The 12,914-nt window shown below is 40.0% G+C and overlaps 1 protein-coding gene across 5 annotated transcripts in view; it reads right to left on the minus strand.

Annotated features, from left to right (window-relative positions):
* Window positions 1-12,914, minus strand: part of LOC132536399 (uncharacterized) — a 53,614-nt gene that overhangs the window by 24,777 nt on the left and 15,923 nt on the right. For all 5 annotated transcript variants that reach the window (XR_009547993.1, XM_060184191.1, XM_060184193.1 and 2 more), the window contains exons 3-5: window positions 9,331-9,355; window positions 5,150-5,218; window positions 105-200 (exon numbers count right to left, since the gene is read on the minus strand). Coding sequence is in view for 4 of the 5 variants with exons in the window: in XM_060184191.1 (XP_060040174.1) it covers window positions 105-200; window positions 5,150-5,218; window positions 9,331-9,355 (190 nt within the window). In the remaining variant the exon portion in view is untranslated. The remainder of the gene's footprint in view (window positions 1-104; window positions 201-5,149; window positions 5,219-9,330; window positions 9,356-12,914) is intronic.

Raw genomic sequence — 12,914 nt, forward strand, 5'->3', positions numbered from 1 at the left:
TTTCCATGACTCCAGAAAATTGTCTAACATTGTGTGAACTATGTAACAATGAACATACTACAAAAATGGCCATTGAACAATTCAATGAAAACATTTCTACACACCGTTTATCAAACTGTTCTTCTCTGACAGAGGTTTCAGACAGTCCCTGACTGGAATGGCCCACTTCTGAGGATATGTGAACACAGGGCTGGATTCCTCTTCAATAAACATTCATGGAAAAATGAAAATAGAGAAAGCTATTGGCATCCCTTAGAACACAGAAAATAGTAAGCATCTCTTTGAACACAAAACCTGATCACATTGTCCCAGCACATTCATAATGCCCTTTATATCTGACTGAAGTGAACAACCAAATAAGACAGGTAGCCTGTTATAGATTGAAAAACATTTGGACATTCCCCAAATTATCAAGCAAACTGCTACTGACTAAACTATCCACTTCTAAGGAATGTCATTTGTACCTAAAAAGAGATCTATGCCTTCCACAACTCATCCCAACAATATTCACAATTGTGAAGCCATGAAACATACCAAAGTCCCACAGCAGGGATCTGACAAAGACATACTGCATTTTACAAAAAAAAAGTCTTTACAAAGATTAGTAACCTTTCATTTGTGAAACATGAATGAACACCATGCTCAGGAATAGAAGTGAGGTTCTGAAGGAAATACCACAGCCAATTTTATGGAGAATCTAAAGTTATGAAATACACACAGATGTAGTAAAGAACAGCAGTTCTCAGAGGAGGAGTGGGAGTGGAGAAGTTGTCCAAAGTCCACAGGTGTTTCCCTTATTAAAAAAAAAAATCAGGGCTGGGGAGAAGGCCTCATGACTTTCATGCTTGAAAAGCAATAAGGATCACTTGAGAACTCCACAAGACAAGGATCTCTTCAAATACCCACCAAGCCACAGGTGAGTGCAAAAATGTGTGGCTTATTGACAGAGAGGGGTTGAGAGAGAGATTCCTAGGCATATTCAGGAGTGGCTAGTACCAGTCAGAGTTTGCCAGCTGACCTATCACTTCTGGTGTGAGTTTTACCAATAGAAACACTTTTGAAGGGAGGAGAAAATCATCTAAAATTTGCTAATTTACAACTGTGAGTCCCCATTGCTTTTTCCCCTTAGAGGATGGAACAGCAGCAGGGAAACCCGATATTGGTATCAAGGTCACAGAATGGCCAGGTGATTCAAGATGAAATCTACCCTCCCAGTGGTCAAGAAGTGTGGCTAGAAAGTAGGAGCCATTTTGCAATGTTTTCCTGATCAGCTAGGAAAAATGGTGAAGAATCACCTCAAATCTCAACAAATATAACCAGAATTTATTCAGAAACTCACTGGGCCACAGAGTGCTACTTGGGTCTGGCTGGCAGTGGACAGGGGAATTGGGTCTGGGATTTTGGACCCTCAGGCATGAGTCTCTTGCATAACCATTGTGCTATCTTATCTTTCACCCTGTTTTATCTTTTGGTCTCCAGTGAGTGATTAAGCTGAAAAATCTACTTACAGTTAAAAAGCCCTCAGGATCCCATAGCCCACAGGGATAACATACAAAATTCCATCAACATCACAATGGTTTAAAATTCATTGTGCTTCACCTCATGGATTGAGGTAAAAGGAAAACAACTGCTAATATTTGCAACTGTGAACTCTTAAGTACATTACTTAGACACAAGTCAATCCAGGGAATTGTGATCAGTGGATTGAAAAGTAGTGATGGGGGACCCTTCAAGCCTGTAAAAGCTATTCTCAACATAAGGAGGTGCCATCTTGCTATTCCAATCCACTTTTCTCTTCAGTTTGAACATACCTTACCTTCCATATTGCAAAAGCAGCTGTATCAACATTAGACTAACAGCTCCACCCAGTACTGAAGCACATCAGGGGCCAGAGGCGACCAGCTTCAAGGATCCAGGAACCAACCGACCAGAAACCACCTCACACCATATATAAATATCAACACCCAGGAAATTTATGTAAATTTCTTATAAGTACTGAACACTAACCAACTGCATGCATGACTGGAGCTATTTTGTGTAAAATTCATAACACACCAAAGATAATGGTCAAATCAAAAAGAAACATTGGAGAAATGAACTAGGAAAAAAGCCCGGAAAAAAAATCCAAAAAAGCTAGAAGCAAATATGAATGAGGAAAACATCCAAACACTAATAGATGCAATAATTACAGGATTGAGGAAAGCTTCTGAAAGTAATATCAGAAATAGGGAAACAACAAATGAGACTCTCAAAGAAAACACTACATGGAGGTAATTAGAAATGAAAACTGAAGTAGCTGAGGTAAGAGCACAACTAGCTGAACAAACATATACATATCTGAACTGGGTAACAAAATATTGAGCTACAGAAAACACCAGAGGAGAAAGAGAGCAGAATAATTGAAGCAGAAATCAGAATTAGCAAGACTAAGGATCAATTAGAGGAAACTAAAAAGAAAAAAAAACAAAACTAAAAGAGATTAAGAGATACAGAAAACAACAGAAACATGGGGTGACTTGAAAACAAGTGATGTACATATAACTGGCTTGCAAGAGGAAGAAAGAGAGGAAGGGGAAAATAGCATTCTAGAGGATAGTTGTTGAGCACTTCCATACTCTATAAACGACATAAAAGTCATAAGGGTCCAAGATTCCAAGAGAGTCCCAAACAGAACTGACCCAGAACTAAAGACACCAAGACATACCATATTTAGAATGAAAAGGAATAGGGTAAAGAAAGGATCCTGAAGGCTGAAAGAGAAAAACACAGAGTCACTTACAGAGGAAAACCCACAAGATTATCTGATTTCTCCACACAAACTCTAAAGGCAAGAAGATAATGTCAAGGCCAGAAGAGAATGGCAAGGTATATATTGAGCACTCAATGAGAAAGGCTTTCAACCAAGACCACTGTATCCTTCTGCACTGTCATTCAGACTATATGGAGGCATAAAACCTTCTCACATAAGACTTTCAAATCTGAGGCTCCAAGGTCTCAATCAATCTCCAGTACCACTATGAGTCAGATTGAGCAGTGCTCTGGTATTTCACTCTGTATCTCCTCTCTCTTTATCTGTCTCTCATTAAAATAAAATAAATAAAATATTTTAAATATAAAGCTATTATAATAAATCAATCCTGAAGATGCTATGAAATATATATGCTACGAATAACAAAGTGGGAATATAGATCTATTAAATCCCCTAACCAAAAACGGTAAAACCACAAAACAATTGTACACAAATACTCTATTTGAACAAAACACCTAGAAAAGCAGAAGTGCACTTGGCTGAGCCTGGGATCTCTGCCTAAGTCCTCTGCCTGTCATGTGAAACCATTTAGAGCAATTAGTTTCAGTATGAGAAGGAAAAAAAACAACTCTGTAAATGCTAGATCTGCAGGAAATGATACCAGTGACTCTTCAATGCTATAAAATTTTTGGGTACTAGGAGATCTGGAGGAATAAGCTTGACTCTTATTAGTGGTTAAAGCAGAAAGGGGACTTGGGTGACTAGTGGACAGGGGACTAAGGACATGGACTTTGCATCTTGGCACAGGCCTGATGCTTCATCACCATGGAGAATATCTGTGAGCTACATATGATTTCCACATCAGTCATCAAGGGGCACAGGTGAGGAACGGAGCCAATCCATCCTCATTCATGGAAATGTTATTTGGAATTTTGAAGTGTCTTGTCCATTTTCCTGTACTAATTGGGAATCTAGGACAGGAATATTTTTGTTTCCTTGGGGAGTGGAAGACATCTCATTCTGAGACACCCCAGAGAAACTGAGGCCAAGCATTAGAACCTCATTTAAGATCCCTGATTACTATCTGTATCAAATGTTCTGGCTCCAACACTTCTAGGAAAGAACTTATGCCTTAGTTAAGTAATGGAACAAAGAGGAAAACATAAATGCAGGTGCAGCACTTTCTGTCCATGTCTCAACTCCTGATCCTAAACACCATACAGAGTCTGCTAAACAAAGACTCCCAGGAAGAGAAGTATGGTCCCCTGTCATCTTCCTCTGCATTATCACTCTTCACCCTCTCCCTCCTGCTTTCACATGACCAACCCAAATGACCATGAGAGGGCTTATCAGCCAAAGGAATTTAGGGCATTCTAAACCAGCTGTGCCATGAACACTGCATTGATTAGTTCCCACAAACTGCACCTGACATCTGCCCATGATCAGCAGAGCTCAGATTGTTGTGTCTAACTCTCACACCTGGCACATGAGAAAACTGTGTTTCTGGTCCAAATGCATGTGAGAGTTGTGTTTCCTATGTTTTCACTACAGGTCAATTTGAACCCACCCTAATAGTTTCCTGTTTCACTCCTAGAGATTTCTATCTAAATAAATCCAAGGACCCCATGATTTAAAGTAGCCAAGAAATATTTCTGGTCTCCATGTGTGATCACATTGAATTCCCAAAGCAGAGCAGACCATTCTAGCTCTTTGCAATGAAATTAAAGGCAGAATTCTTCCTTACATGGCACTAAAATAGGAGAGAACAAAAGGAAACTGAAATACTTTTCTTTGTCTTTCTGGTGTCACAGCTCCCATTCACACTCTCAAAAACAGAAGGTCTAACTCAATGCCCCACACCCCTGTCATCCATATTCAGGGAGTTTTCCTAACTGGTATCTCTTGGATCTCATCAACCCAAGAACCTAGTTCTTCAGGGAGCTCTACAGTATTATCTTTAAAGGCACACACATACAGAATACAACTCAGATGTGAGCTGTTAGGACATCTTGTCTGATGCCACACATGAGAGAATCTAGCAAGGATCAGTGCAATAAGCCAGAAGATGGCAAAGTGAGATGATCTCATAAGTGGATTTCCAGAAAGAAAGAAAAGAAAAATGAGGGTGAAACATTAATAAACTTGAGGCCAATTTCAGCACACTTGAAGGAGAATACACAAAAGGGAGACAGATAGGGGTGGGGTGTGTAGGGGTGTAGACAGATGGGTTGGGGCCTGTGCAAAGGGTAGAGGAAGGGAACTATACTGATGGACAATGTTTGCAGGCAGTTATTTTGAGGGATGTGAAATTAACCAGACACAAAGGGTCTGGTAAAACATTTTCATAATAAACACAAGTGACACAGTATTGTATAACCTAAGTATTGCAGAGGGACTTACCTAAATTTGGAGTATACAGGTCATTGGATCCGAAGACAAGCACTGGAGTGCTGGCAGCCTGTTCTCCTTCTTCATGGGGCAAAAAGAGGAGAGAAAAGACAGGAGACACTCAGCCCAGGCTTTGCAGTGAAAAACATCTGAAAACTACCAAGTACCTTCCACTCATGACAAGGAACTACATGCCACTGTTTAAATGACAGAGAAGCTTCACACCCAATACTAACATCTTCACCTATTCCGCCTCAGGAGACCCACACATACTGTCAGTTCATTCCTCACAAGTCTTACAGGATTTTACCACTGCGCCAATCTCATGGATGGGATTACATTATAATCCAGGTATTACATTCTAATGCATTACTGCTTATTTCATCTTTTAATTATATTTTTTCTTATTGGACAGAGACAGCCAGAAATCAACATGGATTGGTGATAGAGAGAGAGAAATAAAGAGAGACACCTGCAACACTGCTTCACCACTTGTAAAGCTTTCCTCCTGCAGGTGAGGACCAGGGCTTGAACCTGGGTCCTTGTGCATTGAAACATGTGTGCACAACAGGCGTGCCACCACCCAGCCCCCATTGCTGCTTAATTATTCCTCAGTTTTTATACAAGCACTTCATCAGGGAGATGGTAATGTACTAAAATTGTAAATGACATATGGTCATACCACCCAGAACAGGCCTAATCTCATCTGAAACTATAAACATAATCATCACTAAAGAAATCATATTGACCATCCTTTGCTTTGCATGTCTTTGTAGTCACTGGCTTGGATGCCCCCCCATGCCAACAGAGTTCATCCAATGAAGGGATAGCTCAGCACAGTGGGCTGTAAGCTCCTTCTGCTCTCTGTAACTTGAACACATACAAGACAGAACTTGTCAAACTGTCAAAGCTCTTTCAAGAGCATCAAAGATGCTGATTCCTATTTAGTAACTAAATAGTCCTTCTAGGGTGTGTCCTTCAGGATTTGAGTGCTTCCACTGCTTTTGGCAATAGTGACAAAATCTCACTAAATACCTATGGATTCCTGTTTTGATGCCAATGCTGAGGAAGACTCTAGAACTGGAAATTATGTTAACAGCTATTTCTAAATGTTACCTCACTGAAGTCACAAGTATGAGCTATTCAGAATGCCTGGGTCTTCTGTGAGTTGTCATAATAATAATATGGGGGTCAGGTGGCAGCACACCTGTTTCAGTGCACACGGTATGAAAATATATGTTGATGGTTCCTTCAGATTGTGTGAACAGGCAGGCAACGGGAAGTAATGCTAGATAGTAGGTCCCTCTAAGGGGCTCACTATAGATGCAGGCATTTCCAGAATTACACACACAGTATGGTGCAGCTTAGGAGGCTCCTACTGACTCCAAGGACAGAGGCAGCCTTGTCAGTGTGCTAAGTACAGCTGAGCATGTCACATAACTGAGGTCAAATTTTGGCTTCTCTACTTCAGACATTTATCTCTTTGAGTTCCATAATTTAATGGATCAGTTCATGAATCCTAGCAATGACTCAGCATTTGTGTCTAAAATAGTGTTAATAATGAACATATTACAACAATGGCCCTAGAGTCAAAACAGTAAGGTCATTTCTACTCATCTCTTGGGGCTGCTTGTATGTTCAGAGCTACCACCTCTGTTCCATCATTGATGACTCTGTGGACTGCAACAGATGTTCAGGGAAATTTATTACCAAAGAGTCAGTGGCTAGTATCCTTTATTCACAGTCAAAATCTGATCACATTGTGCATCAATGGCCACCAGACTGAGTGGGCTTTAGAAAGACTCAGTGTCTTATGAAGGCTTAGTGTTCCTCTTGAGGGAGAGGCTGAGGTCCTACAGTGACCATCCTCCCAGAACCTTTACCCTCCCAGGTGTCTCACATCCTTCCTCCTTCTGATTCCTCAGTAAGGGCTACTCTCCCTAGGAAACTCAGAATTCAGCTCCCAGTCAATAGCATGGCAGACTGTTTACTCTTGCTGTCACAACCACAACAAACACACTCTGAATCCCACAGATTTATGGGGAAATCATATGCTTATTCTAAGGAAAAATGTCCCAGACCCCTAAGTAGATCCCCTAAGGAGTTACCTGACTTTTAATAAAAACTTCCATTATGTTATCACAGGATAAAGAGGTTTTATTAGTTCACAGAAGACATTGATGTCTTTAAAAACAAACCACAGCTATCATGAAATAATTCAAATGAGCAATGCAAAATAGAACATAGTGAGCCAAGAACACACTACAGAAAATTAGACTTTTTTTACATGACAATCCCATGTCCTTATTTTACTATGCAACTGAGCTGGACAATCCACTGCTGTGTGTACTACAACAAAATCTGTGCAATGTATCCCATGCTGCATGTAACAGACTAGAGTCCATAAGACACAAGCCATTCCAGCCTTTACTGACTTGGATCTTAAATTACTTGAACAAGTTGAGAGAAGATGACTTTAGACATGAACTTCAACTACATATTGAGGTAGGTAATCAGTTCAGAAAACAGAACTATTTGTTGTGAACAATCAGTTCAGAGAAAGAACATTTGCCATAGAATTATAATAAAATTAAAACTAGAAAGAAAAGCTTGCTTTACTTTTCAAAATCACACAAATAAGGGTGTTGTTCTACTAATAAAACTGATCTGCTAACTGAACTGTTTTTGTTTTTTTTAACACTTTAATTTGAGGCTATCATTTTACCTGAGAGTTTGACTCAGAGTTAACATATGAATGGATCAGTATAACATTATGGTTGTGTCATGAGATATAACTCAGGAGTCAAACCTATGTAAATTTTAATGGAAAACAAAAAAGTGAATAATTAATAACAAGTTGGGTACATGGGCAAAAAATGGGACACTGAAGATGAAAGAATACTGGGGACCAGGCAGTAGCACAGAAGGTTACGTACACATGGCACAATGCATAAGGATCCTGGTTCCAGCCCCTGGCTGCCCACCTGCAGGGGGTCACTTCATAGGCGGTGAAGTAGGTCTGCAGGTGTCTGTCTTTCTCTCACCCTGTCTTCCCCTCCCCTCTCCATTTATCTCTGTCCTATCCAACAACTGCAACAACAGCAAAGATAAACAACCAGGGTAACAAAAGAAAAAAAATAGCCTCCAGGGGCAGTGGATTTATAGTTTAGGCACCAAGTCCCAGCAACAACCTTGGGAGGCAAAAGAAAAAAAAAATAAAAAGGTAAAAAAAATTTAAAAATCACACTCTAAAAAAAAAGTCAGAAATTCTATATCTCATATCTGTTGTATCCTATCTTCCCTTAAAAATGTATACCATTGCCACTGAAATTTGGGAAAATGAGACATTTATGGTGGGCAGTTAATACACACTTTCGATTACATTGCAGAAACCACAGACACACCTCCACTATTTAATAAAATTAAATAAATAAATTGCACAGATTTTGTTGTAGTGCACACAGAAGTGGATTGTCCAGCTCAGCTGCACAGTAAAAGAGGGACATGTAATTGTCATGTATAAAGTCTAATTTTCTTTTTTTAGTATTTTATTTTATTTATTTATTCCCTTTTGTTGCCCTTGTTGTTTTATTGTTGTAGTTATTATTGTTGTTGTCATCGATGTTGGATAGGACAGAGAGAAACGGAGAGAGGAGGGGAAGACAGAGAGGGGGAGAGAAAGATAGACACCTGCAGACCTGCTTCACCGCCTGTGAAGCGACTCCCCTGCAGGTGGGGAGCCGGGGTTCGAACCGGGATCCTTATGCCGGTCATTGTGCTTTGTGCCACCTGCGCTTAACCCGCTGCGCTACAGCCCGACTCCCAAAGTCTAATTTTCTATAGTGTGTCTTTGGCTCACTCTGTTCCATTTTGCATTTCTCATGTGAATTATTTCATGATAGCTGTGGTTTGTATTTAAAGACATCAAAGTATTCTGTGAAGTAATAAAACCTTTTAGTGCTATGATAACATAATGTAACACACAGACCCACTGCACCTATGACCATAACTACTCCATAGTCTGAGAAAATGGGGCCACTTTAGCTCTCTGGAAGTGAGCTTTTCCATCAGTATAGACCCTGAGCCATTCCCACCATGGAGTCAGGGCTTTGGAGAAACTAAAACTCACAGGCAAGCCCCCCAAGACTTGTCTATATTGTGTCCTCAGCTGCTGAAGGATTCAGAGTACTTACCACTGACATGTTCCACTGGGAAGTCCTGTAAAGAATACAGAAAAGACCATGAGAATCAGATATGTTGGAAGTTTGTTCTCTTGGAGTATCTCTGAAATCCTGAGGACTGAAATCAAAATCCTTGCATGCATGGAGAACTTGTGTCAAAAATGTCAAGTGTTTCCTGAGAATGCATACCTCAATCCAGTAGTATCTGTTATTAAATATTCTTAATTCAAGAGGAGAATCTGTCACTATAAATACCCCTCAATATAGTTAATACACTGATATTGCCAATTTTGAGTCAAGTATCAATTGTAGAGATTCTCCTTATCTCTCCGAGTTCAACAACACCTCATATGTACTAACTAAGGGAACAGTTTTTCAAATTTGCCCATAATTAAAAGAGAAAGCACCAAGGGAAATTCCAAAGGCATGACCATAGAGTAGCAACAACTGTATGGCTAAGCCGCCGCCCCCCCCCCCAAAAAAAAAAAAAAAAACAACATTAGAAAAGACAATGAAAAAAATCACCTGATATCTCATCAAAACACAGCTGGGGCTTCTAAAGAAACTCACTTAGCCATAGGTGGGTGCAGGCACAAGTGACCAGTAGGCAGAAAAAGGGTGAGAGAGAGATTCACTCTGCTAACATTCTGAAATATAAACAGGGAAATCCAACACTGCAGCCACAAACCTAACTGGTGGCTCAACAAAAGAAACTGGACTGACAGTGAAAATTGAGATGGAACCAAGCTATCACAATGGCAGTGCTTACAGACAAGTAGATATACACACATCTGGAGAACATATCAAGGATAGGATTAAGAAAACATATTATGAGAGTGCTTGAAGAATCTAAACATATGCAGAAAAATATCCAGGAATTTAGAGATTATATTAAAGAGTTACAGAGTACAAAAGAGTAACAACAAATAGGGTTCATGAAAAAGACTAGAAAGCAAGAAAGAAAAAAACCCTAGGGTTACAGTGAGTTAAGGACAATTTGAGTGCAGTTATGGTTCAAGTATTTGATCTAGGAAATAGAATAAATCATGAGAAGCAGAGATTACCAGGGCTATAAGAGCACACACCCTCAAATACTCAGTCTTGGTCTGTGAATTCTAAGATGTTGGTAAGGAATGATTTGGGAAATAGTAAGCAATTCAACCTTAAACAGAAAGCTCCATCAGAAAGACAAATATAAGAGTGACTGGAGGGGGCAGAGCCAAGATGCCTGTGTACACCTATGTTTATAGCAGCACAATTTATAATGCCTAAAACCTGGAAGCAACCTAGGTGCCCAACAACAGATGAGTAGCTGAGAAAGCTGTGGTATATATACACAATGGAATACTATTAATGTAGCTATTAAGAACAAGAAAGGAACCTTCTCTGACCCATCTTGGACAGAGCTAGAAGGAGTTAAGTGAGCTAAGTCAGAAAGATAAAGATGAGTATGGGATGATCCCACTCATCAACAAAAGTTGAGAGAGAAGATCTGAAAGAGAAACTAAAAGCAGGATCTGACTAAATTTAAGTAGGGCACCAAAGTAAAAACCCTGTGGTGAGGGAGGGGGAGGGTGGGCATTCGGCTTCTGGGGCGGCAGGGGAGTGGGAGGGGACAGGGTCTTTTGGTGGTGGGAATGGTGTCTATGGTGGTGTACACTTCCATTAAATTGTAGTCATATAAATCACTATTTAATTAATATGAGATGGGGAAAATTGATTGCATGTCTTGAACTTTTTAAAACACAGACTGAGTCTTTTTAATACATAGGCTGAGTCATTGATATGTTGACTCAAAAGTCTAGACCAGGGAGAAGCAACCAGTGCCACAGCTATATACAAGATGTTGGGTTTTGTACAGCAAATCCTAACAGAGGGACTTATTAAAGTTAACCCAATTACCAAATATTGTGATGATAACAACGACTATCCATCATCTTCTTGAACCCTAAGACAGCAGGAACCTCACATTTCCACTATAGAGCCTATATTTCCCCTAGTCCTGGAACTCAGGGTGAGGCATGATTTCCTGCATGCTTCTCTCAAGTCATATAAAATAACATTGCATCCGCTGATCACAACCTAATCAACTCGAGTGCCACCTCAGCAGGCTTCACTTCAGACTGTGTCCAGAGACTTCAGGTGTGGAATGACAACACTTTAGCTTCATTACTCAGGTGACACCTTTCCTTTCATAGTATTCTCTAATTCCATTCCACATGGTTCACTTTCTAACAAAGTCCCAAATCCTAGATATAGACCAGGTCCCCTGAGATAGAGCATATGTTCACACATATCCATAAACTAGGTTAAAATATATACCTGAAAGCAAAAGTACACAAGGGTTAGCCGTGAGTAACCCCCCAACACTTCATCTGCACTATTCCAGCCTTTAGTTCCATAATTATTCAATAATTTGTTTGGCTTTGTATGCTCACTCTCTTTTCAGCCACCAGGTTCCAGATGCCAGCAGGATGCCGACCAAACTCCCCTAGACAGAGGACACTACCAATGAGTCCTGGAGCTCTGCTTCCCCAAAAACCCATCCTAATAAGGAAAGAGAGAGGCAGGCTGGGAGTATGGATCTACCAGTCAGTGCCCATGTAAAGTGGGGAAGCAATTATAGAGACTAGACCTTCCACCTTCTGCAACCCACGATGATCTTGGGTCCATACTCCCAGAGGGATAGAGAATGGGAAAGCTATCAGGAGAGGGGATGGGATATAGAGATCTGGTGGTGGGAATTGTGTGGAGTTGTACCTCTCCTACCCTATGGTTTTGTTAATGTCTCCTTTTAAAATAAACAAACAAAAAATAAAATAAAACATAAAAAAGAAAAAGAGTGACTAGACTACTTGAGGAGGAGGAGGGGGAGAAAGGAACAGAAATCATATTCAAAGAAATCACAATAAAAATTGATCAAACACAGACAACATTCAAAACATAGATACATATCCAGAAACCTGTGCAAATATCATGTTTCTAAGTCCAAAATGGTCTAAGACATATCATAGTAAAATTATCAAATAATGAAGACAAAGAAAAACATTATGGGGAGGAAGGTAGTGATGCACCTAGTTGAGCACTCACACTACAGTGCATAAAATCCCAGGTGCAAGCTGCTGGTGCCCACCTACGGGGGGAAGCTTCACGAGTGGTGAAGCAGGGCTGCAAGTGTCTCTCTGATTCTATCTATCTATCTATCTCCCCCTTTCCTCTCAAATTCTGTCTCCACCCAATGATAAAGATTTAAAAAAAACATAAAAGAAAAAAAAAACTTTACAGGCTGCTATGGAAAGGAAGAAAGTTACATACAAAGACTGGGCTTTCTGGCTTCCCTAGATTTCTCATAACAAACCCTAGAATTAAGTGGTATAATTTTTTATGTTTCTTATTTTGTTTGATAGGACAAAGATAAGTTTATAGGAGAGTGGAAATAGGGAAAGAACAGGAGAAACACCTGCAGCATTGCTTCACTGCTTGTAAATCTTCCCTTTTCAGGTAGCAACAATGTCACTGCACTTGATAATACATGCACACTAACAGGTGCACCACCATTAAGCGCCAAATCAAATATTCAAAATATTAAAAGAGAA

The sequence above is a fragment of the Erinaceus europaeus genome, unplaced genomic scaffold (assembly GCF_950295315.1).
Source record: "Erinaceus europaeus unplaced genomic scaffold, mEriEur2.1 scaffold_304, whole genome shotgun sequence".
Taxonomy (NCBI): domain Eukaryota; kingdom Metazoa; phylum Chordata; class Mammalia; order Eulipotyphla; family Erinaceidae; genus Erinaceus; species Erinaceus europaeus.